The 27,378-nt window shown below is 48.5% G+C and overlaps 1 protein-coding gene across 2 annotated transcripts; it reads right to left on the bottom strand.

Moving 5' to 3' along the window:
- Positions 1 to 179: 179 nt before the first annotated feature.
- GANAB (glucosidase II alpha subunit) lies at positions 180 to 27,378 on the bottom strand. Of its 2 annotated transcripts, XM_063317023.1 has the most exons (25): positions 27,328 to 27,378; positions 23,823 to 23,918; positions 23,480 to 23,588; positions 22,999 to 23,126; positions 22,105 to 22,284; positions 20,775 to 20,840; positions 18,986 to 19,085; positions 17,288 to 17,381; positions 16,256 to 16,352; positions 15,872 to 16,052; positions 14,613 to 14,766; positions 13,645 to 13,880; positions 13,272 to 13,398; positions 12,276 to 12,355; positions 12,052 to 12,195; positions 11,216 to 11,312; positions 9,452 to 9,553; positions 8,143 to 8,386; positions 6,418 to 6,482; positions 5,589 to 5,665; positions 4,671 to 4,745; positions 4,087 to 4,200; positions 3,446 to 3,558; positions 3,111 to 3,211; positions 180 to 1,996 (listed from the first exon to the last, which is right to left on the bottom strand). In XM_063317023.1, exons 1-25 carry the CDS (start codon positions 27,351 to 27,353, stop codon positions 1,887 to 1,889), a joined length of 2,916 nt encoding a protein of 971 aa, XP_063173093.1. In that variant the 5' UTR covers positions 27,354 to 27,378; the 3' UTR covers positions 180 to 1,886. The 2 variants fall into 2 exon arrangements, with proteins under 2 accessions (XP_063173093.1, XP_063173094.1); XM_063317024.1 differs by lacking the exon at positions 20,775 to 20,840.

The following is a 27,378-nucleotide window of genomic DNA, read 5'->3' as shown; positions in this document are numbered from 1 at the left end:
CAAGTTCTGGGTTTAGTTGAGGGTTACTGTACAAAGCAATTCCATTTCTCTTAACATCGGCTTAGATAAATTCTTCATCCAAAGTTCTGTAAGTCAAATATTTTACGTCTTTTTTCCTAATCCGAGTCTCATGGCCTGAAACTAGTTCCAAGGTCAGTTAAAACAACACCAAAAGAGTCTTTGTGGCATTTTTTTTTTATTCTCCATCTTTTCTCAAAACACTCCAGTCAGTAAAAGCTTTACCTGCAGATGTCATTGCAATTGGGGAGGGATAGAAAAGATGTTTGTGTGCGCACGTGTGTGTGTGTGTGTGTGTGTGTTAAGAAGGAAATTTTACTAAAAGCCCTGCTCTGTGCCTTTTGCCTGCAAACACATAAGGGAGAACCAGCCAGAATCAGGAATGTTAATCCACATATACACCGACGGATAACAGAACCACAAAACAAAAGCTTCTCGCCTGTTGGCAGGAGCAAAGTTGGGAGCCAGGAGGTACAGCAGCTAAAAGGAAAAAAATTCCAGCCCGTTCTCCAGTCCCAGGCAGATGGACCCCTACTTCTCTCTTTCCGGCAAGGAAGGGGGCTGTTTTTCTAGCAGCTCATGCCCCCATGGTTCCCCCCCACCTCTTTTCCTTGGTCCCTGTGCAGGACAAAAACATCCATTTCCACTTGCTCACAAGCCTAGGTCCGGTTTCTAACCCAGCCACAAAGCCCACCCTTTTATCTTCACATGATCTGTCTTGTCTACCCACCCCAACCAAAATTAAAAAAACCCCATAAATAGAAGTGACAGTGATTCACTGACACCTGGACCACCCCCTCCCTCAGAAACAGAATTATACCCCCCCCCCCAAAAGGATTCAGCAGGAGAAGCAAGATCCAGGGAGCTTGGTAAGATTTATGATCTGGCTGCATATACAAATTCTTGCAAATAGCAAGTGGTTGCATATGGGGTTGGGGTGGTGGGGGAGACGACTTTTCAATACATTCACCAGCTGGCAAGGAAAGGGGGTTAAAAGGCAGTCCTTGCCTCCCGGTCAATTTGGTTTTCTGTTTGTTTGTTTTTAATTGCTCCAGAAACAGATTTAAAACTTCAGCCAGAACGAGTGGGCAGAGGTGAGACAAAGAGGGGTGTGGAGAAAAAGATATAGCCCCATCCACTCTGGAAAAATTCAACCCAGGTTTGCATTGCCAGAAAAAAATGAGGAGAGGAGAGGGGGGGGGGAACACAGGGAAAATGAGTTGTATCCAGCGTTGTCAGGAGATTCCTCATTTTACAGCAAATATTGCTAAGAGTTAGAAGGAGGGAGGGAGGGAGGGGAGAAGGAAGGAAGGAAGGAAGGAAGGAAGGAAGGAAGGAAGGAAGGAAGGAAGGAAGGAAGGAAGGAAGGAAGGAAAAAGAATTGGAAGGAAGGAAGGAAGGAAAAAGAATTGGAAGGAAGGAAGGAAGGAAGGAAAAAGAACTGGAAGGAAGGAAGGAAGGAAGGAAGGAAGGAAGGAAGGAAGGAAGGAAGGAAGGAGAATTGGGAGGAAGGAAGGGAGGGAGGGAGGGAGGGAGAATTGGAAGGAAGGAAGGAGAATTGGAAGGAAGGAAGGAAGGAAGGAAGGAAGGAAGGAAGGAAGGAAGGAAGGAAGGAAGGAAGGAAGACAGAGAAGGGAGGGAGGGAGGGCGGGGTCCAGGGGGGAAGGGGAAAGATATTCCTCCTCCACGCCATGCCTTCTGGAATGGAACACTGGACCTGAGATTCGGTGCTGGTGGGGAGCTTCCAGATCTACCTACTCCTTGCATCAGGAATAGGATCCACACCTAGAGCTCCTCAACCCCGCCCAAACATCTCCCTGCCCCTCTGCCCAGCTAACCCTTGTCTCCCCCGCCCCCGCCTCGTGCCATTATCGTAGCGAGATGCTCCAGTCTGCTCCAACGTTGACAGCAGGCTTGCGGACGGTTAAAACAGACGTTTCAGCTTCGTGAGTGAAATCAAGGCGAGTCTCTGCTGCACCTGGAAAGTGGGGTGGGGGCGGGGGGGAGAAGAGGGAGAGGGCAAGTCTCAGCAAGTGGACATGTCTGGCATCCCCACAGCCTCAGGGAACATTTTGAAGGACAAATGAGCTGCAAGCACTCAAAACCAATCGATTATATCCTATCCCCCTCCTCAAATCCTGTAAAATACTGAACAACAAGCCCATGACAATCGGGTTTTGAAAGACTGTCCCCCTTGAATGTGAATGTTAAGGGAGGTGCGTATTAATTATCAGAGGAAGGGGGAAAGAGAAAGAGTGACCATCTGCGGCTGGAATTATAGTACAGGTAGTCCTTGCTTAACAACCATTCGTTTACTGACAGTTCGGACTTAAGACGGTGCTGGAAAAACCGACTTATGATCGGTCCTCACTCTTATGACCGTCGCAGCCTCCCCACGGTCACGTGTTCACCGTTTGGGCACTTGGCAACCGGTTCTCATTTACAACCATCGCAGTGTCCTGTGGACACGTGACTGCCATTTTCAACCTTCCTGGCCGGCTTCTGGCAAGCCAAATCAGTGGGGAACTGCATGACTTGCTTAACGACCACGTGGTTCGCTTAACACCCGTGGTGATTCTCTTAAAGGCGGTTGCAAAAAAGGTCATAAAATCGGGTCAGATTCGCTTCATGGCCGCTTCCCTTAGCAACCAAAATTCTGGTCCTAGTTGTGGCCATTAAGCGAGGACTACCTGTAATTCCAGATTTCCCCACCTAAAAGTGTGGAGCTACATGAGAACTGCTGTATATACCACGGCAGCAAATCTCACCCTTCCTTTGCTGATGGCCTTGTAAACTGGCGGAGTTCTGACTGAATCAGTTGGAAAACCACAGGATCCTAAACGAAGACCATATGATGGCTTCCTCCTTCGATCCTCATTTTTTAAACTAAAATCTGAAGCTGGGAGGCTTTAGCATTCGTTCCTGACTTACACATCTACGTCCTCTGAGCGAGGTGGTGCAATTTGCCAGTTCAGATCGGATCTGGGCCGGAACTGATGGTGTGGGAAGACTCACCTGCCATTTCCCTTCTCCCCCGCCCCGCGAAAAAGAAAAATAAAGATGCTGTGACTTTTCCCTCCCCGCCAACTCACCGTCCTGCTTGAGGAACACCGCCGCCGGCTTCCCCGCTCCCAGGATCACCACCCGTTCGATCCAGGCCAGAGTTTCAAAGCTGCCTTTTGGGTCAGCGGTGCTGAAAGAAAATCGGGGAACTCAGCAAGAAAAGGGGGTGGCAGATGCTGGGGTGGGGGGTGAGGAGAAAAAAGAAAATCCTAGACCAGTGCTTCTCAAGCTTGGGAACTTTAAGATGGGTGGACTTCAACTCCCAGAATTCCCCAGTCAGCATGGCTGGCTGGGGAATTCTGGGAGTTGAAGTCCACAATCTTAAAGTTGCTGAGGTTGAGAAACACTGTCCTAGGCCGAGTACCTGGCAGTCAGCACGTTGCCAGAGAAACGGAAGAGCCGGTGCAGGTACTGTCCTTTCGTCTCAAAGTTATACGTGTGCCCGTCGTCCACAAAAAGATCTCCTTGCGCAGTCCCCTGGAGGGAATTGGAAAGGCAGAAAAGCACAGAGATCCGAATGATTAAACCCAACACAAGAACAGGGAGCATCTGCCTTGGGCATCCTACCCTTTGGAAGGACCTCTCCTGGGCCGTTTCAACCTCACCCTCAAGACCCACGATCCTTACCCAGAGTGCCCTTCAGAGGCAGGGACTTCAACTCCCAGCATCCCCTAGCGAGTACGGCCATGCTGAGAATTCTGGGAACTGATAGCCACACGGACGGGGAATGCCCATCCTAGAGAAGGGTGTTTTAGAGGGAGCAGAAAAGCCGTTCTCAAATCTAGGGCCCATCCTCCCCACTGCCAAGAAGCAGAGGCACAGGCAGCTGTGGCTTAGGGTCCCAACACCCTCACTGGCTTATGGGGAAAAAACAGGTGCTGTGCATCAAGAGCATGCAGGTCGAATCCCTGCTGGAGCCTTGACTGGTCCCTGATGACGTTAACCCCAACTGAACAGCGTAGAGCAGCCTTCCGAAGCTATCCGTTCCTCTCCTTCCAATCTCACCTGGGGCCCTAGAGCCACATAGAGCGTGTAAGGATCGTTCTGCATGCAGTCCGAAGAACGTCGGACCCGCTCCTTTCGAGCCACAATGCTGCCACCACGCTGGTAGACTGGAATCTGCGGGAAGGGATTGAGGTCAGAGTTCAGGGGGGTTTGCTGATGTCCAGGTAGTCCTTGCTTAATGACCATTTGTTTAGCGATGGTTCAGGCTTACGACAGTGCAGGGAAAGCCAGCTTGCACCCGGTCCTCGAATTTACAACTGTCACAGCATTCCTCAGTCATGTGATCACCATTTTTGATTTTCCCAGCCAGCTCCCAGCTAGTAAAATCAATGGGGAACATGATTTGCTTAACAACCGCAGCAAATCAGGTCGTGAAATCAGGTTGGATTCGCTTAGCAACTGAAAATCTGGTCCCGACTGTGCTTGTTAAGTGAGGACTACCTTTAAGCACGTGGGTGACCTTGAGAAAAATCACCAACTCTCAGCAGGTAGTGGTTTCTGTGCCCCACCCCAAAATTTGACCTGCCTCTGAGGAGCACCCCTCCATTCTGCGACGCATCCTCTCCCTCAAATCTTTGACTTACGCTGCTCATGGTGACGGTTAAATAAAGTGTCTGGGGCGCGTGGAGTTTCTGGTGGGTGTGGACATCGTACCAAACCTGCCAAGAGAATGCATTAGAGGGCTTTGTGATTTGGATCCATGCCACATCTCAGCAGCCCCGGAGACCTTTGTATTTATTGATTAATTTAACAAATGTATCAGGCTGCCCAACTCACACCTGGTGACTCCGGGTGGCTTACGAAGTTAAAAGCCCTAAAAGCACAATAGATGCCCCATGGCGGCCGAAACACATTCCATCCCACTTGAAACAGGGCCAGGCAATCAATGTAAACTGCAAAATCAATGTTTCTTGAAGAGCACATGCAGACAACCTGGAGATGTCCCAGCCTTCTCTTCCTGCAGCTAGTTTTTTAATACGAACTTCTGGTTTTTACTGTTGTGCTTAAGGGCCCCGATGCTGAATTCTGTGACTATGCAATTGCTCCAAATTGCTGCACTGAGCAGAAAGGCAGCATAAAATCCTTCTAAATATAGACCTGCACATAACACTCCCCTTGTGAAGGGAATTTTTCCCCAGCCGGTTTAACACTGTGTGCCAAGCCCACCAACATCCGCCCAGAGTCACTTTTATAGTGAGATGGGTGGTGTATAAATTTAATACTGGAGACTCTCAGTTAACCAGAACTCCAGCCACCGACACAAAAATCAAAATGGGAAAAACCGGCCCTCTCAAGCAACGGGGCGGGGGGGGGGGGGGAACCCGGCCCTCTCAAGCAACCGGCAAAAAAGTCTGTATCTCTCTGCTGCCATCTAGTGGGTATTAGGTTTTAATAGTAACTCTCAAGCAACCACAAACTACATTTATCCGGCATCTACCAATCCCCACCAATGCCGGTTAACTGAGAGCCTACTGTACTAAAATAAAATAAATCTCGCTTACCGCTCCTTTGCCAGGCAAATAGACCTGCACGCCTCGAGCTCCTTGGGCTGTTACGGGGTGAACCAACAGTGCATCGCCTGCAAGGGAGATGGCCAATGAGATCTAGAAACTTGAATGAACGGCTTACGGTATTTCAAAACTTAATTTCAAACCCTAACTCTAAAGAAAGTCCCTTGAAAAAGGAATCACACTGATGTCTGTAATTATTGACAGAGACACAATGGAAGAGTCAAACACGGCTGGGATTCATCGCTGCCAACTCACTCATCAATTCTATTTGCAGGGCGAGTTTCCTGTTGCTGGGGGCCTTCTTGAATTTGGTGCGCTGGACTTCAACGCCCATAATTCCTGGCCAACAATGGTCAAAAGGGGAGTCATGGGAATTGTAGTCCAACACGTTAGAAAATGGCTACTTAACTGATTATGACCAAGAACTGCAACAAGATACTTTAAGTCATGTGCTGTCAACATTCCCCCTTCTTAATATTGTCTCTAGCTCGAGCATTGTCAAATGACTGACTTAATTATTCAGAGACTTGCATTTTAATGGAAGAGTCAATATATAAAATATCACCCAATGGCTTAAATCCCACCAAAGACTCCTTGCTGAAATACAGACCGAAAAAGACCATTTCTGTCCTTTATAACACACTGGAATCAAAGGAGTCTCCTTCCGTTAGGTTAAAAAAAAAAATTAATTAAGAAATTAGAATTCTCAGCTGAAAATGGCAGGGATCAAGAGAGACTTGGAAGCAACAGGAACAGGAAGTTGGACAACTGAACCTTCATCTTCGCCCTTCCTTGTTCTCTCAGACACAAAAAAACTCACCAAGCAGATATTGATCATCAATGCCGTACACGGTAGGATCTTGGGGATATTCTACCCAGAGAGGTCTATCAGAAAGCAAAAAGAAATAATTAACGTGCTCGAAATGAGAAAATATCATACAATGCCATTGCTAGATTGAGAAATGATGATCAGCTATGATTAAGGATGTGTGAAGGTGGTCTGGCATAATCTCTGCATGGACAAAACATGATTTAAGAAAAGAGACACACCAGCGTAGGTCGCATCAAACCATGGCTTAGAGATACTGGTCTACAGTATTTCTGTTTCCACCTTCTCAGTGGTCCCATTTCTGTGGGGCAGAGGGTCTGGAAAGATGGGACAAGTGGGCAAGAAGATAATTTGACAATACAGACCCAGCATCAAGCCATGGTTCCTTCCCGCTTCATAATACAGGCTGGCTTCAAGCAGCATGCAAAGCTGGTTTGTAGCTTTGGCTATTGTATGAACCCATCCAGTGTGATTTGCAAACCAGGATTGACTTATTTGTTTCTTTATTTCAATTTATATAACTGCCCATCTCACCTATGTGGCTTGGGGTAGTTCACAAGTTAAAAACAACAAAAAACAAACTCCTATAGGTAACATTAGGAACAGTTAAAAAACAAACAAATTAACCAAAAACAAAACTATGCCTTAGAAACTCTTGTGGACTTTTTGCGTAAAAATGAAAAGAATGAACTTGGGATTTACAGTTTTGATGATTAGACAGGATAGATTATAGAAAGGAGAGAGTCACGATGTAACTTTAGAGAGAGGGGTTAAAATATAATTGTACTTATAACTGCCATGAAGAACATCGGAAGCCACTTCTTTATATCTTTCTTCATATCTTTCTCTTTTTTCTATTTTCTTTTACTTTTTTCCTTATTGCACTAGCTCGCTCCTTCCTTCCTTCCCCCTCCAATTCTTTTTCTTTCCTTTGCCTCCAATTCCCCTCCCTCCCTCCCTTCTTCCTTCCCCCTCCAATGTTTTCCTTCCTTCCTTCCTTCCCCTCCAATTCTTCCTTCCTTCCTTCCTTCCTTCCTTCCTTCCTTCCTTCCTTCCCCTCCAATTCTCCTTCCTTCCTTCCTTCCTTCCTTCCTTCCTTCCTTCCTTCCTTCCTTCCTTCCTTCCTTCCTTCCTTCCTTCCTTCCTTCCTTCCTTCCTTCCCGTCTTCTCTGTTCTATTTTAGCTTGTATTAGCTCTCATTATTGCTGCTAAAACTTTCAATAAAAATTGTAAGAACAGCTCCAAACTATTATTTAGAAACTCACAGCCAGGTTCTTAGCCATGAACCCTGCCAGTCAGGATGGAAATCAGGTCTATATAGATCAAGTTCACCCGCAAACCAAGCCATGATTTAGGTAAAGGTAAAGGTTTCCCTTGACATTAAGTCCAGTCGTGTCCGACTCTAGGGGGCGGTGCTCATCTCCGTTTCAAAGCCGAAGAGCCGGCGTTTGTCCATAGACACTTCTGTGGTCACGCGGATTCGAACCGCCGACCTTCCGATCGGCAAGCTCAGCAGCTCAGCGGTTTAACCCGCAGCGCCACCGTGATTTACTTAGCCATGATTTACTTAACCAAAAAGCCTCCAAAACTTGAAATGACACAAGCCTTGAACACTGGCTTACACACCTCAACAAACCCATACAGTTTGGCTTAGTGACAGGTGTGACCTGAATCAGGGCACATCTTTTTCTCCCTGTTCCTAGCCATTCCACTCACCTCATGACGGGCTGGCCAGTCCGGTAAGACTGATACAACAGGGTGTACCAAAAGGGAAGCAGGGCGTAGCGCTCGCGAATGGCATCCCGGATCAGGGCTTTGTTCTCCTCGCCAAAGAGCCAGGGTTCCCGGCGGGTGGTGTCCACGTGTGCGTGCGCCCGGAAGAAAGGCTGATAGGCTCCCACTTGGTACCAGCGTACCAGTAACTCCGGCTCAGGGTTTTTGAAGAAGCCGCCCACGTCGGCTGAAAGCGGCGGGAAGGAAGATGCAGAGAGGGACCGTTTAATGCAGTGTTTCTCAACCTTAGCAACTTTAAGATGTGTGGACTTCAATTCCCAGAATTCCCCAGCCAGCATGGCTGGCTGGGGAATTCTGGGAGTTGAAGTCCACACATCTTAAAGTTGCTAAGGTTGAGAAACACTGGTTTAAGTCTGGGTAATCTTTCCCCGCCTGGGGGTAGGCGCTTTTTCCTTTTTCTTGGATCAGCGAGAGACTCATAGAAATAACAGTTCCACTCATTTGTGTCATTTGGAGGAGTGGGGGGGGGCTTTTTTGGTTTTTAAAGTAAATATTATAAGACCACCAAAGGCTTAATATAACTCTCTTGCTGCAATACAGGTAGTCCTTGACTTACAACCATTTGTTTAACAAGTTAGGAAGTTACGACGGGGCTGGAAAACATGACTTGTGACCGGTCCTCGCACTTACGACCGTCGCAGCGTCCCCGTGGTCACGTGATCAAAATTCAGGCTCTTGGCAACCAGCTCGCACTTACGACAGTTGCAGCGTTCCGGGATCACGTGATCGCCGTTTGTGACCTTCCCAGCCAGCTTCCGACAAGCAAAGTCAACGGGGGAAGCCGGATTCCCTTAACAACTGCGGTGATTCACTTAGCGATGGCGGCAATTCACTTAACAGCCACGGCAAAAAGGGTCATGAAATCGAGTGTAACTCACTTAACAACCCTTTCGCTTAGCAACGGAAGTTCCAGTCCCAATTGTGGTCGTAAGTTGAGGACTACCTGTATTCTTTTTCGTTCAGTACAAACATAAATAGTTCTCCATCCCTGGTTTCAGATGCCTCCTCCCAATTCAAATCTTGACCTCGCTTGCGTGAAGACTGCAGAGCCCCCGACCGCCTTAGCCCTTCCATCTGAAATAGGAGTATATCTTCACAGGGCCATTTTTGCCTTCAGGGCCACGAAAACCCATCCCAACCCTTTGAACGTTCAAAAGGACTGGATTCAACGTGCCTCTGTTATTCAGACGCCATCTGCTCCTCCCTCTACTCCGCGACCTGTGGCGCTTACCTCCGCAGAAAGAGATGCCCACTAGACCCAGGCTGAGGCACATGGGGATGGAGATCTTTAAGTGGTCCCACTCTGCTGAGTTGTCCCCTGTCCATACAGCGCCTGCACGGAACGGCAACGAGCTGTAACAGAGACTAAGACACGGCAGGTAGCCATCGGCCTGTCCCAATCTGCTGCTCTTCCAGAAACTTAGGACTACAAACCCAATCATCCCCAGTCACCATAACCTTGCTGCCGACACTATTTAAACTATTTAATTTAAATTGCACTCTCCCGCTATGATAATAGTGTTTATTGTTTTGAATGTTTTTTTGAATGATTTTTGTTGTTACGCTTGGGGTTATTTTTTTATTGGTTTTGTTGTTTTGACTTGATAAGCTGCCCAGGGTCACGTATGTGAGATGGGGGGGCTATATAAATCAGTCAGTCAATTAATCAATCAGTCTACATCAGCATTAATAACCCTTTCGGGGAAAGCCTTCGGATTTTGCCGGCTCAGTTCCTTCCAACCAGAGAGATCTTGCTGCATTTCTATCATTCCTGTTTGCATAATTCTTAGTAGTTCAGTGGAGGGGTTATATTCATCTCATGGAGCATCTCCGATTAATCCATTAATTAATTAATAACATTTGGCTCATTTTTAAACAGCTTTTTGATGCAGGGCATTTTGGCTGGGGTTACTATTTTGATTTCCAGCTTTTCGTGTAGCTGATCTCCTGGTATTATTAGCTGTCCCGCTGTTCCCAGGGGAAACAACTTCAAGGAAAGTTTTGAAATAAAAAACTATTCACCCCCTGTGGACATACTGCCACCAAACAATAAACCTTTCTACGTGGCCCTGAAGGGAGATGGGTTACTCAACCATTACAGGCAGTGTTCACTTAACAATCACAAGTGGGACTGAAAAATTGGTTGTTAAGTGGTATGGTCATTAAGCGAATCACCACGTATCTGGACCTGATTATACGACCATTTTTACGATGGTCCTTAAGCGAATCCAGCTTCCCCAATGGACGTTTTTTGTTGGAAACTGGCAAAAAAGGCCGCAAATCGCTATCATGTGACAGCAGCATGCTGCAACTGGTCGTAAATGCAAGCCGGCTGCCAAGTGCCCAAATGGCAATCGCGTGACTGCATGGGTGGTCTGACGGTTTGCGACAGTCGTAACTGTGAGTCGTAAAGGTCGAAAAGCACTTTTCCCAAGGCTTTTGTAACTTTGGGCCATCGTTAAACAAACGGTCGTTAAGTGAGGACTGCCTGTATAGGTTTAGCCCCTGCTCTGTTCAAAATCAAGGAAATCAGAACTAGCTAGATTTCAGAAACGGCCTCTTCTGTGTTTCTCCAGGTAAATACAGAACCTTGAAAAACCGAATAGAAACTTTCCAGTCTCATTTATTTTTATTTATGTTATTTGCAATTTGTCACTGGCCATCTCTTCCCACCAGAGGGACTCTGGGCAGTTTACAACGAAGTTGTATTTATAATGAGTGAATTAAGGCGGCGTCTTTTCGAAGACTCGGAGATGCTTCCTTCAGCTTTGTCCATCTGAGCCAAACTGCCATTTGTGAGATAAACTCACACCTGACTCCCCCACTGCTGTCCCTTCCCAGCCTCCCCACAAACTCTTCCCTTTGGGACTTGAACATCCATCCCTCCGACTTTGGAATGGGTTTCTCTCCCAGGCCCAGCCTGGAAGACTCAAGTGGGAACTTCTGCCCAAGGTGCAGTTGCTCCAGCATTCACCTTCACGTGCCCACTACCAACCGTAACGTTGTGAACCCGCAAAGAAGCTTCGGGTCAACACGAAGGGCCGCTCCACACCGCCAGACCGCTGCTCCTGGCCCTGGGCTGTTGCCATTTGCTACCGGAGGAGGGGAGAAAAGATGGTTAGCGAAACCGTTGACGCTTTGATCAACCCAACAGTCTAGGAAATGACCCAAAAGGACTATGAAACCAACCACTTCGCAGCCCACAATTTCCCACTGTCCCACACCTCTCTGCATATTCCAGAGATGCCAGACCTAGAAGGCAGACCAGACCAAGAAATGGACACCACTTTGGCCTAGAACTACTTTATTAGAGTGGTTATAGCAACAGAATCTTGCAAGTCCGAATGTGCTTCCCCTCCTCCCTCTTATCTTCTTGTGAATGGGCTGAAGCCACATAGATCTGTTTGTTGCCTTGGTTATTATTATTATTATTGTTATTGTTATTATTAAATTTTGCCACCTCCCATCTCCCCTCAATGGAGGGCCTCTGGGCAGTTTACAACAGTGATAAAAGCATCAAATATCATAAACACAAATAAATATCAAATACAATATAACAATATAAGATAAGATATAAATACGGTATAAAATCCAGATGACGACGATAGATATAATATCACTCACGTATATCTAAAGGGCCACTTTAGGGCACCAGCCATCTCCAGGAGTGATTACTTCCCTCCCCGCCCCAGGCAAGGTGGCAGAACCAGGTAATGGGTCTTCCCCTCTCTCTGCCCAGGTCATCCCCAGCCAAGAAATCATTGGATCCTTGGAGCCATGGCTCGGGCCAAAGACTCACTTTGTGGTGGCCCTGAAGGCAACAACACTCACCACATAGAAGCCATACAGGTTGTGGACGTCCCGATGCTCCCAGTCCCCTTGGTGGACAGCGTCCTTGTGCATGGTGACCTCGGGGCCATTGAAGATGGAGGGTTCGTTCATGTCGTTCCAGGTATAGAGGTTCTCCGTGGATCCCTGCAGTCGAAGGAGAAGTGAGCAACAGGAAGAGGCTGAAGAGGAGAAGGAAGGCCTGCACAGACCAGGAAGCTCCCTACCTCGTACTGGTCGTAAGCAAACATGCTGGACCACCAGGCACGCATCTGAGGGTTAGTGAAATCCGGGTAGCCCGCTGACCCTGAGGGCAAGAAGACAGGGAAAGGGCTTAGGGTCGAGCTGAGTCTTCTTCTCGACGAAACAGCTGATTGCTTGCTCCAGTCTGCTACTCAAGGAAATGTTGGGGAACTAGTGGAAACACTGAGAATCCTGAGAGCTTTGGGGAGGTAAGCCCATTCGTCAAATGGGTAAAAATGCCAACATGGGGATTTCACATCCAAAAGATGAAGAAAAAGTTGGGATTCAGCTCTGCCGGCTTTAGAAAGCCCAACAGGTACAAAAGAAGGTCACCAGTGTCTTGGAGGCCCACCAGCGCCATAGAGGTTACTCCTGACAAAAGGGCTGGCTGTCAGCCTTACTAGGCAGGCCAGACAGGAATCATGACCAGATGAGCTAATTCGACTTTATTTTAAAGCTCCACTGACAGAATCTTGCAAGTCTGAAAGTCCAAATCCCACCCTCTTTCCTTTACAGCCCGAGAAACTAGGGGGGGTCCCTTCTGAGCCTCTTTCTCCACCCATTACACAGCTGCAGGCTAAGCCCTCTCTTATCTGACCGTTCCTTAGGCAGCATCTCTTCCCCCTATTTCTCAAGGTCCTTCTCACATACCATTACGTCAGCCTTCCCAGGTAGACCAGACAGGAAACATGACCAGATGAGCTAATCTGAATTTATTTTAAGGCCACATTAACAGAATCTTGCAAGTCTGAAAGTACAGTCCTCCCCCACCCCCCGTCTCCTTCACAGCCTGAGAAACCAGGGAGGGTCCCTTCTGAGCCTCTTCCTCCATCCATTATGCAGCTGCGGGCTCAGCCACCTCTTATCTGACCATTCCCTCGGCAGCATCTCTTTGACCCGTCTCCCAAGGTCATCTCCACATACCATCACACTGGCTCAGGTCCCAGGAAGAAGCCAACCATCTTACAGCGTTGTCTCACCTGGCCAGCACCAGCCTTCATAGTCATTCCCATCCTTGGTTTTGACATAAAAGTCCCGGGAGCGAATCTCATTGTGGACTCGGTAGCCGGTATCTACTTTGATGTGTGGGTCTACGATGCTCACCATCTGGGTCAGAGGGAAGGATAAACAACATGAACTGGGTGATGGAGTTAAGCGGTAGCGCTGAATAGACCCACCTCCTTGAAGACTGCATGGAGAGAACTGCTCCTACTTTGCCAAATCTGTTTCTAGTTTGGGTTCTAGATCCTGGCCATGCCTGGAATATCCAAATTACAAGCCAATGATGGGAGGTTTGGAAACTCCCAAGCCCCAGGAAGACCTTAAACCAAGCTCCTGGCCTTGTCCTTGTACCTTCCGTCTCTTGGCCGTCAGGTGTTGAAGCATCTCCCGGGGATGTGGGAACTTGTTGGGGTCCCAGGTGAAGTAGCGCTTGCCGTCGGTGTGTTCAATGTCCAGCCAGATGATGTCATACGGGATGTCGTGCTCGTCAAAGCCGTTGTCCACAGCGTTCACATCCTCTTCATCGTTGTAGTTCCAGCGGCTCTGGTGATAGGCCAGGGCAAAGAGCGGAGGCAGGGCCTGGGTGCCTGGAGAAGGAGCGGAAACACACAGCTACGGACCAGCTACCGTGTTCACACATATACAGGTAGTCCTCAACTTACGACCGTTCGTTTAACGACTGTTCCAAGTTACGACGGTGCTGAAGAAAGCGACTTGCGACCGGTCCTGACACGACGGTCGCAGCGTCCCCACGATCAAAATTAGGGCGCTTGGCAACCGGCGTTTATTTACAACGGCTGCCGCGTCCCAGGGTCACGTGACTGCCATTTGCAACCTTCCCAGCCAGTTCCAACAAGCAAAGTCAATGGGGGAAGCAAGATTCGCTTAACCATTGTACAACTCGCTTAACGACCACGGTTAAAAAGGTTGTAAAATTGGGTGCAACTCACTTAACGACCGCATCGCTTAGCGACGGAAGTCCCGGTCCCAATTGTGGTTCGTAAGTTGAGGACTACCTGAGGACCCTGCCATACGTTGATTGTAAAATGCCTATATATTGGTATTCAAAACAGAGGCCTGGCTGGCATTCTCAGGTTGCCACCTTAACCACTTATCTAATAAATATTCTTAGTTGGGGCTCTTAATTCTCTCATTCCTTGGATTGTTTCCAGATTTGATTTCCCCATCTGAAGAAGAGGAAGGTACCAAGTATCACCAAACGCCTGAGAGCAGAATTCAGAGGACCGGGCAGGTTAATCTCTCTCCGCGTTGCCCTAGTTGTTTGTCCTCAAGATCTCCACTATTTGCACCCAGCTCACCTGTGAGGGACGTGTACTGCTTGAAAACGTCGGCAGGTGAAGGTCCTAGCAGGAGGAACACATCTATAATTCCACTCTCCGACATCCAGCGAACATCTGTCTGTGGCGTTTCTCCTCCTCCCTGTATGTAATCCAGCATCTTCCCAAAAAGGGTCTGCAGGAGAGTTTGGGCAAAGGTCAAAAATGACGATCACGCAACCACAGGATGCTGCGACGGACATAAATGCGAACCAGTTGCCAAGTGCCCAAATTGTGATCACAGGGACACTGCAACGGTCATAAGTGTGAGGACTGGGCACAAGTCGGTTTTCCAGCACCGTCGTAAGTCTGAACCATCACTACATGAATGATCGTTAAGCGAGGACTATCTGTATTCTCCCCCACTCTGTATTCTCCCCCACTCCCCTCTCAGTGCCTGCCCACATTTCTTCTTTTGCAGCCAAATCTGACAGTGATTTGTGGCTCGCACATCACACTAAGCCATGGTTTGCTGACTAACCACAATTCATCGGGTTCATCTGTAAAATTAAGCCTCTTATATGTGTAATAGGTGGGGTTGCCCAACAGGCGGAAGCAAAAACGAACAAACCAGGTTACTGCAAGGTGTCGATCAACTCATGCTGTGCCCCCAATCCCAGGACACCACCGAGGCCCATGTACGATCATAGTTAGCTTTTGCTCCGAATTTAACCCCAACTTGGCATCATTTATTTATAGAAACATACCAAATCTAAACAAAACATCAAGATATACTAAAAAAAAAGGAACAATCCTTAAACTTTAAAAAACTACTTTATATATTAAATGTATCAATAGTCACTGGTTTACTAATAAATACCAGTTAGGCACCCCTAGCAGCAGCATCTGGTGGTTGAAGGCCCCAAGACATTTTAAAAATTTCAGACAGTGTCCCAGAACTACCAACCACTGTGGGTAGCTAAAAGAAATGGATATTCCAAACTCTGTTTTACAGCAGCACTTCCCATTATTTTGTAACCTCCTTAGGTTCTCGGCTACTGCGAAGTGGATAAAAGATGAGACAAGTCATGATTTTTATATTTCTGTACAGATACATCCTCTGTATCCGGGACAAAACTCAACGGGCTAACGAAGGAGGGGTGAGGAAATTCACCACTTCTCTGCCAACCCTCTCGCTCGCTTGAACAAAATTCCATCCGCTCACCTGCACAGAACTTTAGATTATCATAGGTGACTAGGGAAGCTGTCACATGTGCCTGAGCCAAGGCCACACCTCCTACCTTGCCAGCTGTGTTGGAGGTGATATCCACCCAGGTCTCGGCCGCATTGAGCCAAAAAATGCCAAGGGTGCGCTGGGCGCTGTGAGCTAGCAACACCGGAACCGATCCGTAGAGCGCCATTGGGTTGTAGAGTTCATACTGGAAGACGTCCAAGTTATAGAGACGGTACGGATCCCCTCCCCTGCCAGGAACGTGGTAATTAGAAAGAGCAGAGAAAACGGCCTAGAATTCTAGATTGTCATTCCCCCTACCAAGGGCATGATAGCTCCTTAGGAAATCCCACCATCTAAGCTCTCAGCTGCCCACCATCTTTCAGCACCATCTTTTCCAGTTCTACCAGGAGAAATGGCCCCTTGCCAGCATCCCCATCGACCCCAAGCTTACTCAGTGGTTCGAAGACGAAGGTTGTCTGCATGTTCTGGAATGCCATAGACATTCTCCACTCCCGGGAACGAGAAATCAAGTCCCACCGACGTTGGCCCTGTAGAACAAGGAGGGAAGGAAAAGGGCTGGATGGCCACAGAGTTCCTCCAGGTGAGGTCACTCTTGAAATGTCAAACCAGGCTTCCTCTTCTGCACTGAAGTGATCCCACTTGATAAACCATGGTTTGCAAGCAACCATGAGGCCAGAATGTGAAACTTCAAGCTGGTTTGTGAATCCCAGTTAAGCACCCCGAGGTTTGGTGTTACATGGGAAGTCACACAACACAAAGCAGGATGTTGCTTTGCCTGCAGAATTCTGTTTTTGGGAAACTACCAAGGGATGATTCTCCTGGGAAGAAGGAAAATTCCCTAACCAGGGCTTGTTAGACAATGGGAACCCAAATAATGGTGGCTGACAGTGCTGAAAAGGAACGCAAAAGAGTCTGGCTCTTGTAAGAAATATACTTGTTGCTCTAAAGCCCCCTTGAGCTCTAATAACCAATTTTCTGCCATTGAGATCCTGAAAGAATTAAAAGCAAAGTGTTACTTTATAGACTTATAGTGACTTTTCTTTAGTAATGTCTCCAAAGAATCACTGCCTGTTTATCAAAAGCAACAGGAAGAAAATTAATACTGACACTTACAAAATTAATGACTTGTTCAAAGACATAGCTTGATCCGGTTTGGTGTTTCCCAACCTCCGCAGCTTTAAGATGTGTGGACTTCAACTCCCAGAATTCCCTAGCCAGCATGCTGGCTGAGGAATTCTGGGAGTTGTAGTCCACACATCTTAAAGCTGTGGAGGCTGGGAAACCCTGATCTAGTCGATCCTGTTTCCCTGCCTTCTAAATGACAAGCATTTTAAACACAGTCATTGTGCTGATTTCAAGGAGAGCTTATAATTTTAATTCAGTGCTTTCAATCCGAAAAGGGGGAAAATAATACAGATAAATAAAACTTAAAAAGCATCCATTCCCAGCACAAAGCTCCTACCATTGGGTTTTCTATCTGTGTGGGTCTTAAAAGTTTCTTCCCAGGTTCCAGGATCCTCTTCAGCCTCACCCTCCCTTTTGGATGTGTCCTCAAGCTGGAAAAAAAAAAACGAAAAGGCTGACACAATGAACAGCCCGGAAAGCAAGAAATCTTTCCCATTGCTTCCTTCCTGATTTTGTTTTACATTCAAAACGCCAGGCCCTGAACGAGGGCCTTTGAATTAATTTTTATACTATCATCACTTTGATTGGCTTAGCGGGAGACAGATTTTGCTGTCAATTGCCTTATCAAACTGCTTTCCATGAGGATGGTGCTATCATTTTACCCAGACTGCTCTGTGCGCTTTTAAAAGGAAGAGCAGAAGACAAATACAATTCTTGCTGCTGATAATAATTTAAACCATTCTGCTGTTGAACAAAGCTCAGTTCTCGATTCTGGGCAGACACCAGTAGCATCTGTTTGAAGTTACTTAATATACAAAGGAAGGAAGGATCTTTTGGCCAGGTAACAAGAGCGTGCTGTGGAAGGACATGGTAAGTAGACACGGCATAAATATTCAGGATTCCTTTACTGGCATCCCTAGATATGGATGGGAGGAAGAAGCTACTCTGAAACACCCAACCTGCTGATGTTTGTCCCGATTCAATGCCATATTCTAAGTGGGGCGGAGGAACATTGTTTCTTTCCAATGAAAATGAGAAAACATACTTTTGACCACTTTTAAAAAGATCCTGTAATAAAATACAGGTAGTCCTCGCTTAACCACCATTCATTTAGTGACGGTTCAGACTTACGACAGTGCTGGACAAAAATGACTTACGACCGGTCCTTACACTTATGACCGTTGCAGTGTCCCACGTTCGCATGATCGCCATTTTCAGCGATCAGCTTCTGGCAAGCAAAATCAACGGGGAGCTGTGTGATTCGCTTAATGAGCAGGTGTTTTGCTTAATGACATGGTGTTTCACTTGACGACCACTGCAAAAAAGGTCATAAACTCGGGTTGGATTCGCTTGATGACCGCTTTACTTAGCAACCAAAATTCTGGTCCCAATTGTGGTCATTAAGTGAGGACTAACTGTATAATAAAATGGGGAGGGGGGAGTAAAAAAATAGTAATTTTTAAACAGGCATTGTATGGTAAAGGGTGGAGCTAATTTTCAGGTTAGCAGTGTTTCTACCATCCTGGTTCTTTCTCTTCTCTCTCTCTCTGCAATTGGCATGGAATTAAACCAAAGGCCGCTGTCATGAGCACTGATGGTGAGGAGGGGGCCCCCATCCAGGGGGGAAAAGGCAGGCGTAGTAGTGAGGAGTTGAGCAGCCATTCAAAGAGACACAGATCAGACCCGCCTCGACTTTGGGGTTTATCTGTCTGGGTTTTTCCCACGCTTCTTCAGTTTGTTAGGATTGATGTCCTAACAGCCAGGAACCACGCTGAGACAAGGAATAGGTCTCTAGTGCTTTATTACTGCTACATAGACAGAAAATCCTAACAAACTGAAGAAGCGTGGGAAAACCCAGACAGATAAACCCCAAAAGTCAAGGCGGGTCTGTTCTGTGTCTCTTTGAATGGCTGCTCAACTCCTCAGTACTACGCCTGCCTTTTCCCCCCTGGATAGGGGTCCCCTCCTGCTCGCCACCAGTACTCATGACAGCCACAGCTTCCTAGCCTCACTCTTGGAAAAATTCTGGAGTCACCTGCTCCGTTTTCTCAGTCGGTTCCTCCTCCAAAGGCAAAGGGGCATTAGAGGCCTCCGCAGCCTCTGCCCCGTCCGGGTCTGGTTCCTTGGTCGGCGTTCTGGAAGGAAAGGAGGTGGGGAAAAGGAACGGCTCAGCTGGAGACCCCCTGCATCTCCCCATCCAGGAACAGCGAACCAGAAAGTTAATCATACGCCACAGAAAGGTCTTGTGTGCGTCCGTGTGTGTGCACGGACGCACGCACGCACACGCGTGCACCCTGGCTCAAACAAACCGCGTAACAATCAGTGTAAGCGCACACACTGTTTCACAGCCCAGCTAGTTAGTAGGGAATCGGGGGACGGGGAAGAGCCGGCCATGGGGCAGAGAACGGGGTAAAACCGGTTATCGATGCCCAGATCCTGTTCGGTCCTTGGGACAAACCCCTTTTCACTTTTCTCCCCAAGAAGGACAAACTTTGTCTTCTGCCCAAATAGAGGGCTTCTCGGCGCCTTCATCGAGCTAATCTAAGCCTTCACCACATGGAACAAGGCGGTTAAGATTTCAAGAAACAGTTGCCGGCCAGGAGGGAAGGCCGCACGCCCCCCCCCCCCAGGTCCAGAAGAGAAGAAAACCAAATTATCCATAGAAAGAATCCGATTCCCTATCAAGAGGCCTGATTCTGCCCACTGGCAATCAAGGAAGGTGACTTATCTTTTCTCAGAAAAGAGGAAGGAAAATCTACATGAGCAACAAACAAGTGAGACCCCAGAAATACCCTGGCTTTTGGAGACCAATTTACCCCAGACAGCCAGCAGCGACGGACGGCTTCTTTTCCCCTTTAAGCTGCCAATGCACTAGTCCTTACTGAGGCGCGCATCTGACCTTGCCAGATGCAGGTGGTTGCTTTGGAGACATCCCTGGCCGGTCCTGAAGCTCCCTGGACTGTCGCATTTGCAAGGCATGTTAAGCCAAGATTTTAGAGAATCCAGATTGGCAATTCACACAGTTTGGTGTGCTGAACTCAGGGTACTCCTGTTAGGCTCTACCACTTAGCATGACTGCACCACCTACACAGCATTCACAAGCTTATTGCAGCCTTTCCCGATCGGGGACTTGACCTCCCAGAATTCTCAGCAAGGAATTCTGGGAGATGAAGTCTGCGCATCTGGAGGGTGCCCATATTCAGAGTGCCTGGTTTCTGCATTCCATGCTAGGGATCCTTGCTTGTTGTAACCTTAAAAGCCAGTAAGTTTGTTCTTGGTTTATACATTCCTACATTCTTTGGGAATAACTAGCTGGGATTTTCAGTGCGGGTGACCTACGCCCCTTAACCGTGATCAAGCCACGTTCCACAAGTGCTTCTCTAATCCTCTGGCTCGTTCCCAAACCTAAAAGGCCGAAACCTGCCGTTTTGTTAGTTCTTATTGCTTGTTATATAATGAAAGCATTACAACCCACTGAAAACAATGAAGCAGGATTGATGTGTCGGGGGGATTTAAAAATATTTCTGGATTTCCCCACCACCAAACGCCTTTCTGTTCCAGCCCTGGATCTCCATCAACCCCCAGCGCTGCTCTCTGGCTGTGCAGATTCATACAACCTGGCGTATGTGCGGCCCCCAGTTCTCCTCTGCACGACCATAGGAAAGGAGACGTAATTCTCCATGCCCAAAAGAAGGGGCGGAGAGAACGAGAGGGGCTGGCGGGTGGGATCCCCCCTGCTGCTTAGGTCAGAAGGAAGGGAAGTGCCGCTCTCCATGGGGCAAGGAAAGGGAGTTGAGAAACAGTAGCAGAAGCTGCAGATTTACCTAGAGAAAAGGTTCTTGATGCTATCCCAAATGCTAACGACCGTGCTACTAACTTTATCCGAGAAACTTGGGGGGGCCGAGCGAGAGGGGGCGGCACAGACCAACAAAAACAGAAAACATGAGAGTCAGTGCATGGAATCTCAGAGATGCCCCCAACCTCCCCCACCTCCACCCCTCACCTCGGGCCTGGCTCCTGCCTGGGGAAGGGCAGGCGGCCAGGGTGGTGCATTGAGTACAGGTAGTCCTCGACTTATGACCATACGTTTAACGACCGTTCCAAGTTACGACGGCGCTGGGAAGAGTGACTTAGGACTGGTCCTCACACTTACGGCTGTCACAGCATCCCTGCGCTCATGTGATCAAAATCCAGGCACTTGGCAACTGCCGTGTATTTACAACGGTCGCAGTGTCCTGGGGTCACACAAGTGCTATTTGCAACCTTCCAGGCTGGCTTCCAACAAGCCAAGTCAATGTGGAAAGCTGGGTTCGCTTAACAATCCCATGATTCACTTAACGGCAGTGTCAAAAAAGGCCGTAACATCGGGCGTGACTCACTTAACTGCCGCCTCACTTAGCAACGGAAGTTCAGGTCCCAACTGTGGTTGTAAGTCAAGGACTACCTGTATTAGAAAAGAGAAGGATGGAGAATATCTCCATCCATCTATCCTTCTACAACCCACCTAGATAGTTAGATAGACAGACAGATAGATAGATACACAGATATAAAGCTTGTTGCTTTCCTAACACGGGACAGGGGAAACTTGTAACTCTTTGGATTCTGTGGGACTTCACCTCCCATAAATATCACCCTGGATAAAATCCAGGAAATTGGAAAAAAAAAAAAAATCCAGGAAACAGCTTGGAGGCCTTAGCCCAAGGGCTCTCCATCAAATCAAGGTTGAAAAAGAGAGCGCCGTTGATGCCGCAGCTGGCGTCCAGAAGTACTGCAAAGCCCATTCCCTCTCCAGTGAGAAAAGATGGCTGTTGTGGTCAAAGGTCCTGTCCATTTTCCAGGGTGTGGACCAAGTGGGAGGAATTCTGTTCTGGATCGCCCACCCCTGCAGCGCCTTTGGCCGCAAGAAAAAGGGACCTCGATCGTCCTCCCTTCCCCAAATTCAACAGGCTGGCCCGACCTGTGGATGGAGGTCGCTCCCGCAAAGGCAGCCAAAGAGATGATCGACAGACGAGCTCACCTCCGCCTCCAATTCTTGGATGGAACCCGGGACGCTAACCTAAATGAATCAAGCCCCCCCTGCCCCCGGCAGCAGCAGGCTGCCATTCTAAGGAAAACCACCCCCTCCATTCTTTGCATGGATACCCAGGTACTCACGAGTCCTTTCTCTGGCGCAGGTGCTCAAAGACAAGCAGGCCCCGGGAATTGACGCTCAGCACCAGCTCCCACCCCACCAGCAGGTCCATGCGAAATGGCTTCGCCGTCAGGATCACCTTGCGGATCCCGTCCCCCAGCGACAGTTCCACACTGTTCTCGTCGCGGCCTGTGACAGACAGTCTTGGGGAGGGGAGACACACGTGGGTGGGGTGAGGACATAGTAGGAAACGAGGAGGGGAAGCAGACATCCCCATCTGTTAACAGAGGGATGCCGAAGCTAGCCCAGTGTTTTTCAAACTCGGCCACTTTAGGAGGTGTGGACTTCGAGTCCCAAAATTCTGCAAATCTGAGTCTATACATCTTAAAGTGGCTCAGTTTGAAAAACACTTGCTGGAGGTTACTGAATTAAACCCAGATCTGGCTGGAAGACCATTTCTGTCCCCATGAAGACTGATGCAGTGTGATGCCAAATCTTTCAGTTTTCTGTTTGTCAGCCTTCCCAGGTAGGCCAGACAGGAAACATGACCAGATGAGATTCTACTTTACGGTAAGGCTACATTAACAGAATCTTGCAAGTCTGAAAGTCCAATCCTCCCGCTGTCTCCTTTACAGCCCGAGAAACTAGGGAGGGTCCCTTCTGAGCCTCTTTCTCCTCCCATTATGCAGCTTCAGGCTAAGCCCTCTCTTATCTGACTGTTCCCTAGGCAGCATGTCTTCACCCCGTCTCCCAAGGTCTTTCCCACATGCCATCACATCATTGCTGAACTCCCTGTCTCTGCAGAAACCCCCGAAGACAGGCGACCTCCTAGCCTCCCTCAGCTGTCCCCCCTCCCACACAAACCACCCAAAGACCACCTGCCACGTTGAGCCACACGCAGCATCCCATCCCCGTACCTGGTGGTGGGAGGGTCCTGGACTAAGACATCGGGTACCTCATAGCGGGCCTTGAGGGGAGTCAACTCGTTGATCCGGAGGCGGGTCATGTTCCCTTTCAAGCCATAAAACTCAAGGAGGAGAGGAACCTGGAATTGGAAATAACAGATCCCATCGGCATTTTCCCTCCAGGAAACACAGCCCAGAGCCGAGGCTGCAGCCTGACTCTTCTTGCCAGCCCCAGGAGGAGTTCACTTTCTAACCCCAAGGCCCACGTCTAACCCTAAGACCTTTCAGCTGAAAGAGAGGGAAGGTAACTTGTTTCAGACCATCCAGGACAGTGTTTCTCAACCGTGGCCATTTTAAGATATGTGGACTTCAACTCCCAGAATTCCCCTGCCAGCATGGCTGGCGAGGGAATTCTGGGAGTTGAAGTCCACACATCTTAAAGTGGCCGCAGTTGAGAAACACTGATCTAGGAAGTCCCAGGGGTTCAATTTACCTTGTTGGCTTCGTTAATAAGCTGGATTTTCATGGAATCTTGGCTGAACTGCAGGGATTCCAGCAGGGCCCTGTAAGGGGAGCTCCCGGGCTTCAGGTTCCTCTGACGCCTGGAGAGGGGAGACTGCAGTTAGTGGAGACAGACCGGCCACGCGACCTCTTCAGGTGTCTCGTTCCCAGTCTTGAGAGAGCAGTAATTTATCTGCCTCCAAGCACCCAAACCCCAAGACAGCAGGCCCAGGTGCCGTGCAGGGGAAGACGACAACGATGACGTCATCCCGTCCCCGCTTCCTTTGGGGACCAGGTACATCCAGTGCTTCTCCATCTCTCTTCCCACAACTTACTTGCAAAAGGAACTCTGGTCACAGGTCTTGAAGTTGCTTCGGTCCACCGCCGACACCACCGCCAGGAGAAGGGTCAACCAAACGGCAGCTGTCATCCTGGGTGGAACAGGAAGGAGGACACATTTCCAAGCAACGCATTAAGAGCCTGCAAAGCATCCTATCCCCACAAGATCAGGCCCAGGGCTGTTGCCCGGCTAAATTCACACGGGAGATGGCAGCTCGCTGGTAGCAAATACACACACAGCCTTTGCACTATGGGGATCTCATGTGAAGAACGGAGAACAAGGATGGGCATCATTCCGAACAGGGTTTCTCAACCAAGGTTCCGTGGCACCCTAGGGCTCTACAAGAGGTCACTAGGGGTTCCCTGGGAGATCATGATCTATTTTTATTTCAAATTCGGGCAACTTCACAAGAAAGAGGTAAGTCTCATTCTTTATTTTCAGCTTAAGAACACTGCAAATGCATACACTCAGGCCCACCCAGGAAACAAATATAATAATTTTGGAACTTCTGGCCTACATTTGAGCCTGAACATGCAGGGGTTCCCCGAGGTCTGAAAAATATTTATTTATTTATTTCTCAAATTTATACTACCGCCCATCTCCCCCTGCAGAGGGACTCAGAGCAGTTAAATATTTCAAGGGTTCCCCCAGGGTCAAAAGGTTCAGAAAGGCTGGTTTAGAACTGCCTTGCTGGATCAGCATCACACTGCTTGGTTTAGAAACAACTGGCTTGACACTACCGGAAGCAGCCCGCGGGGCTGCCTGTGAACCTTGACGCTGATCCAGCAAGGCAGTTCTTAAAATCTCTTTGAAAGCAGCAGTCAGAGCAAATTTAGGAGAAGAGGGGATGTCTTGCCAGCAAAGCTCAAAGGCTCAGAAAGAACAGATGTGCCCACAAAGGTGAGGGAAATAGCTCTCATGTTTTTCCTTCCCAACTTTTAATTTTTTTGAGGGGGGGACACTTTGACAGAACCAACCAGAGGTACCACAAGTAATATTATAATTCAGAGGCAACAAACAAGGGCAGTAGATGAGGGAAGCTGATATACAGAGGCTTGCTGGCTCAGGATGAGACCAGATTAAAGAATTTCCTAGTACATTTTCTCTTGCAACCTACCTGGAGATGCCCCAGTGCAGATGTTCTACAAAATAGCTTCCTGCCCCCTCTAAAAATTAGCCTACTGAAACCTTTTGCAGGTCGTCTGTTCTCGTGCTTGCAAATTATCTCCGTTCCCGGCTCACGGGATCCATAGCGAATTGTTATTTTGCAGGATGCCTTCGAGGCCTCTTAAAGAGCCCAAACAAAGCTGCGTGTTTAAGGAACATCAGGATTGGGCTGAGTTCCCAGCAACGCTGTTGGGGATTGGAAGCAGCTTCCAGCCCAGTGTTGTCAACCTTGGCAACTTTTAAGAGGTGTGGACTTCAACTCCCAGAATTCCCCCACCAGCATGCTGGGAGATAAAGTCCACATATCTTAAAAGTTCCTAAGGTTGACAAACACTGTTCTAACCCAAAGAGTGGAGGGAGGAATTATGGTCATAAAGGAGGGAGCGAAGGGCAAATTGCTGGTGAGACAAAGATCAGTTCTAGCCTCCATATATGTTGCAAGAAACAGATTTAAGAGACAAAGCCAGGGCCAGATAGAGCAAAAAAGCAGCTTGAAAAACACCCAATTTTAAAAGACCTTCCCATAAAAGCTGCAAATATTCCCCATTTTTGTTCTTCTCCTCTCCATGTCAGACCTGAAATTGTAAGTTCCGTGGTGCAGAGATTTCCTTTTGTTCATGTTGCTGTGTGGCCACCAGAAGCTTTATGTGGGATGAGTGTCTCGAACAAAAAGGCCACCGAAATCCCAGAGAAATCATTGGAATCAAGCCATAGTTTAATTCTGACAACTACAAACTGGTAGCGCTATGCGCTGAAAGACGGTTCTAGGACAACGCCAGCATGAAACTCAGCTCTTTTGTTTCAGATACACTAAAGTCGCTAGCCCTCAGGAACGTCAGGGATAAATTCAAGGAGGTGAAAATTAAGCCGTTGAATCCTCAAGGGGCTCAAAGCTCATCTTTTTAGCCACCAGAGACTTGTAAAGAGCACAGCACCATATGATATGAAAGAGCTTAGTGGTGAACTTAAGCCCACTGCTTCAACCCCAACTGTAAAAAGGAACTGATTCCCAGAGTTTGCGAAGACAAACACGAAGGGCAATTGAACTGATTAATAAAAATAATAAAGGTGGGATAGAAGAAAGAAAGAAAGAAAGAAAGAAAGAAAGAAAGAAAGAAAGAAAGAAAGAAAGAAAGAAAGAAAGAAAGAAAGAGGGAGGGAGGGAGGGAGGGAGGGAGGGAGGGAGGGAGGGAGGGAGGAGGGGAGGGGAAATAAAGAGAATTAGCCTGTGAGAAGGAAAGATGAAAGGTCAGTGGAATAAATAAACCAATAAACTGGGGGGGAAGTACTGGATCTTAAGTGGGAAGCACACAGCAACCCAAAAAGGGGATTATGAGTTTTGAGTAGTCGCATTATCAGATTACCAAAGACAAGGACTCGAAGGGTATCTCAGAGTTCTTTTGGGCACAGCAAAAGCAGAGGAATCTGTGATCTCTGTGATTCCTGCAAGCAGTAGCTGTCAGGTGTTACAAACCGAATTCTAGGCAAAAAGAATGTGGGGACAGGATCCAAAGCAACAACTGAATTCCTGGCTGAGTAGGAAAGAGAACATCCATGCAGAGAGGCAGTCTATCAGCTGCAGGAGGCCGCAGGGCAGAGGAAGGAGGCTGCCCTGATGTGGGTTCCTGGGAAGAGAGCACGCTTGGCTAGGCAACCTGGTGGCCCCTAGATGTGTGGGATGACAGCCCCCATTATCCTTTGCTGGCTGGGGCTGATGGGAGTCTGGAAAGAATCAAGGGCTCTTCTTCCCTTCTCCAAAGCTCTGCAAACCTGGAAAAAGACTGGCCAAGCGAGGCCAGGGCAGGAATGGCGCCCTAATTTGCAGCCTTGCCCGTGGCTGGGACTACAACCCCCATCATCCCCTACAGACAGGCGAGCCAGGGCTGTGGTGGGGAGGGAGAGTCCAAATACTGAGGGGAGCGGCCTGGCTGGGGAGGATGGGGGCTGCACTTTGCAAGCACGCCCCAAACCGAGACCCGTCGGCTCAGGATGATGGGTGCTGGAGTGCGATGCCCGGCGAGTCGGGTCTAGGGGCGCTGCAGAGGGGTGCCCTACGGGAGAGGAAGCCACGGGGGGCAAGGCGTGGCAAGGGGGGGCGCTGTCTAGGAAAGGGGAAAGCCACATGGGTCCCTGAAAAGAGGGGAAACTGAGGCACGGGGGGGGAATTAGAGGAGGGGGCGGGGGGGCGCCAGAAGTTAAAAAGGGATGAAGGAGGGACGAAACAGAGGCTACTGAGGAAGGGGGGGCGGTTGAAGGGCGACCCCCGCCTCCCCTCGCAGACACGTCGCCCCCCCCCCGGGAAAAAAAAAATCCCGAGCGAGCCTCGCTCTCACCTCCCGGACGCATCCGCCTCCGCCATCTTGGATTCTGCTGGAGCCCGCCCC

The sequence above is a fragment of the Candoia aspera genome, chromosome 17 (assembly GCF_035149785.1).
Source record: "Candoia aspera isolate rCanAsp1 chromosome 17, rCanAsp1.hap2, whole genome shotgun sequence".
Lineage (NCBI taxonomy): Eukaryota > Metazoa > Chordata > Lepidosauria > Squamata > Boidae > Candoia > Candoia aspera.
Note: the sequence above shows the minus strand (reverse complement) of the source record. Positions and strands in the feature narration are given on the sequence as shown.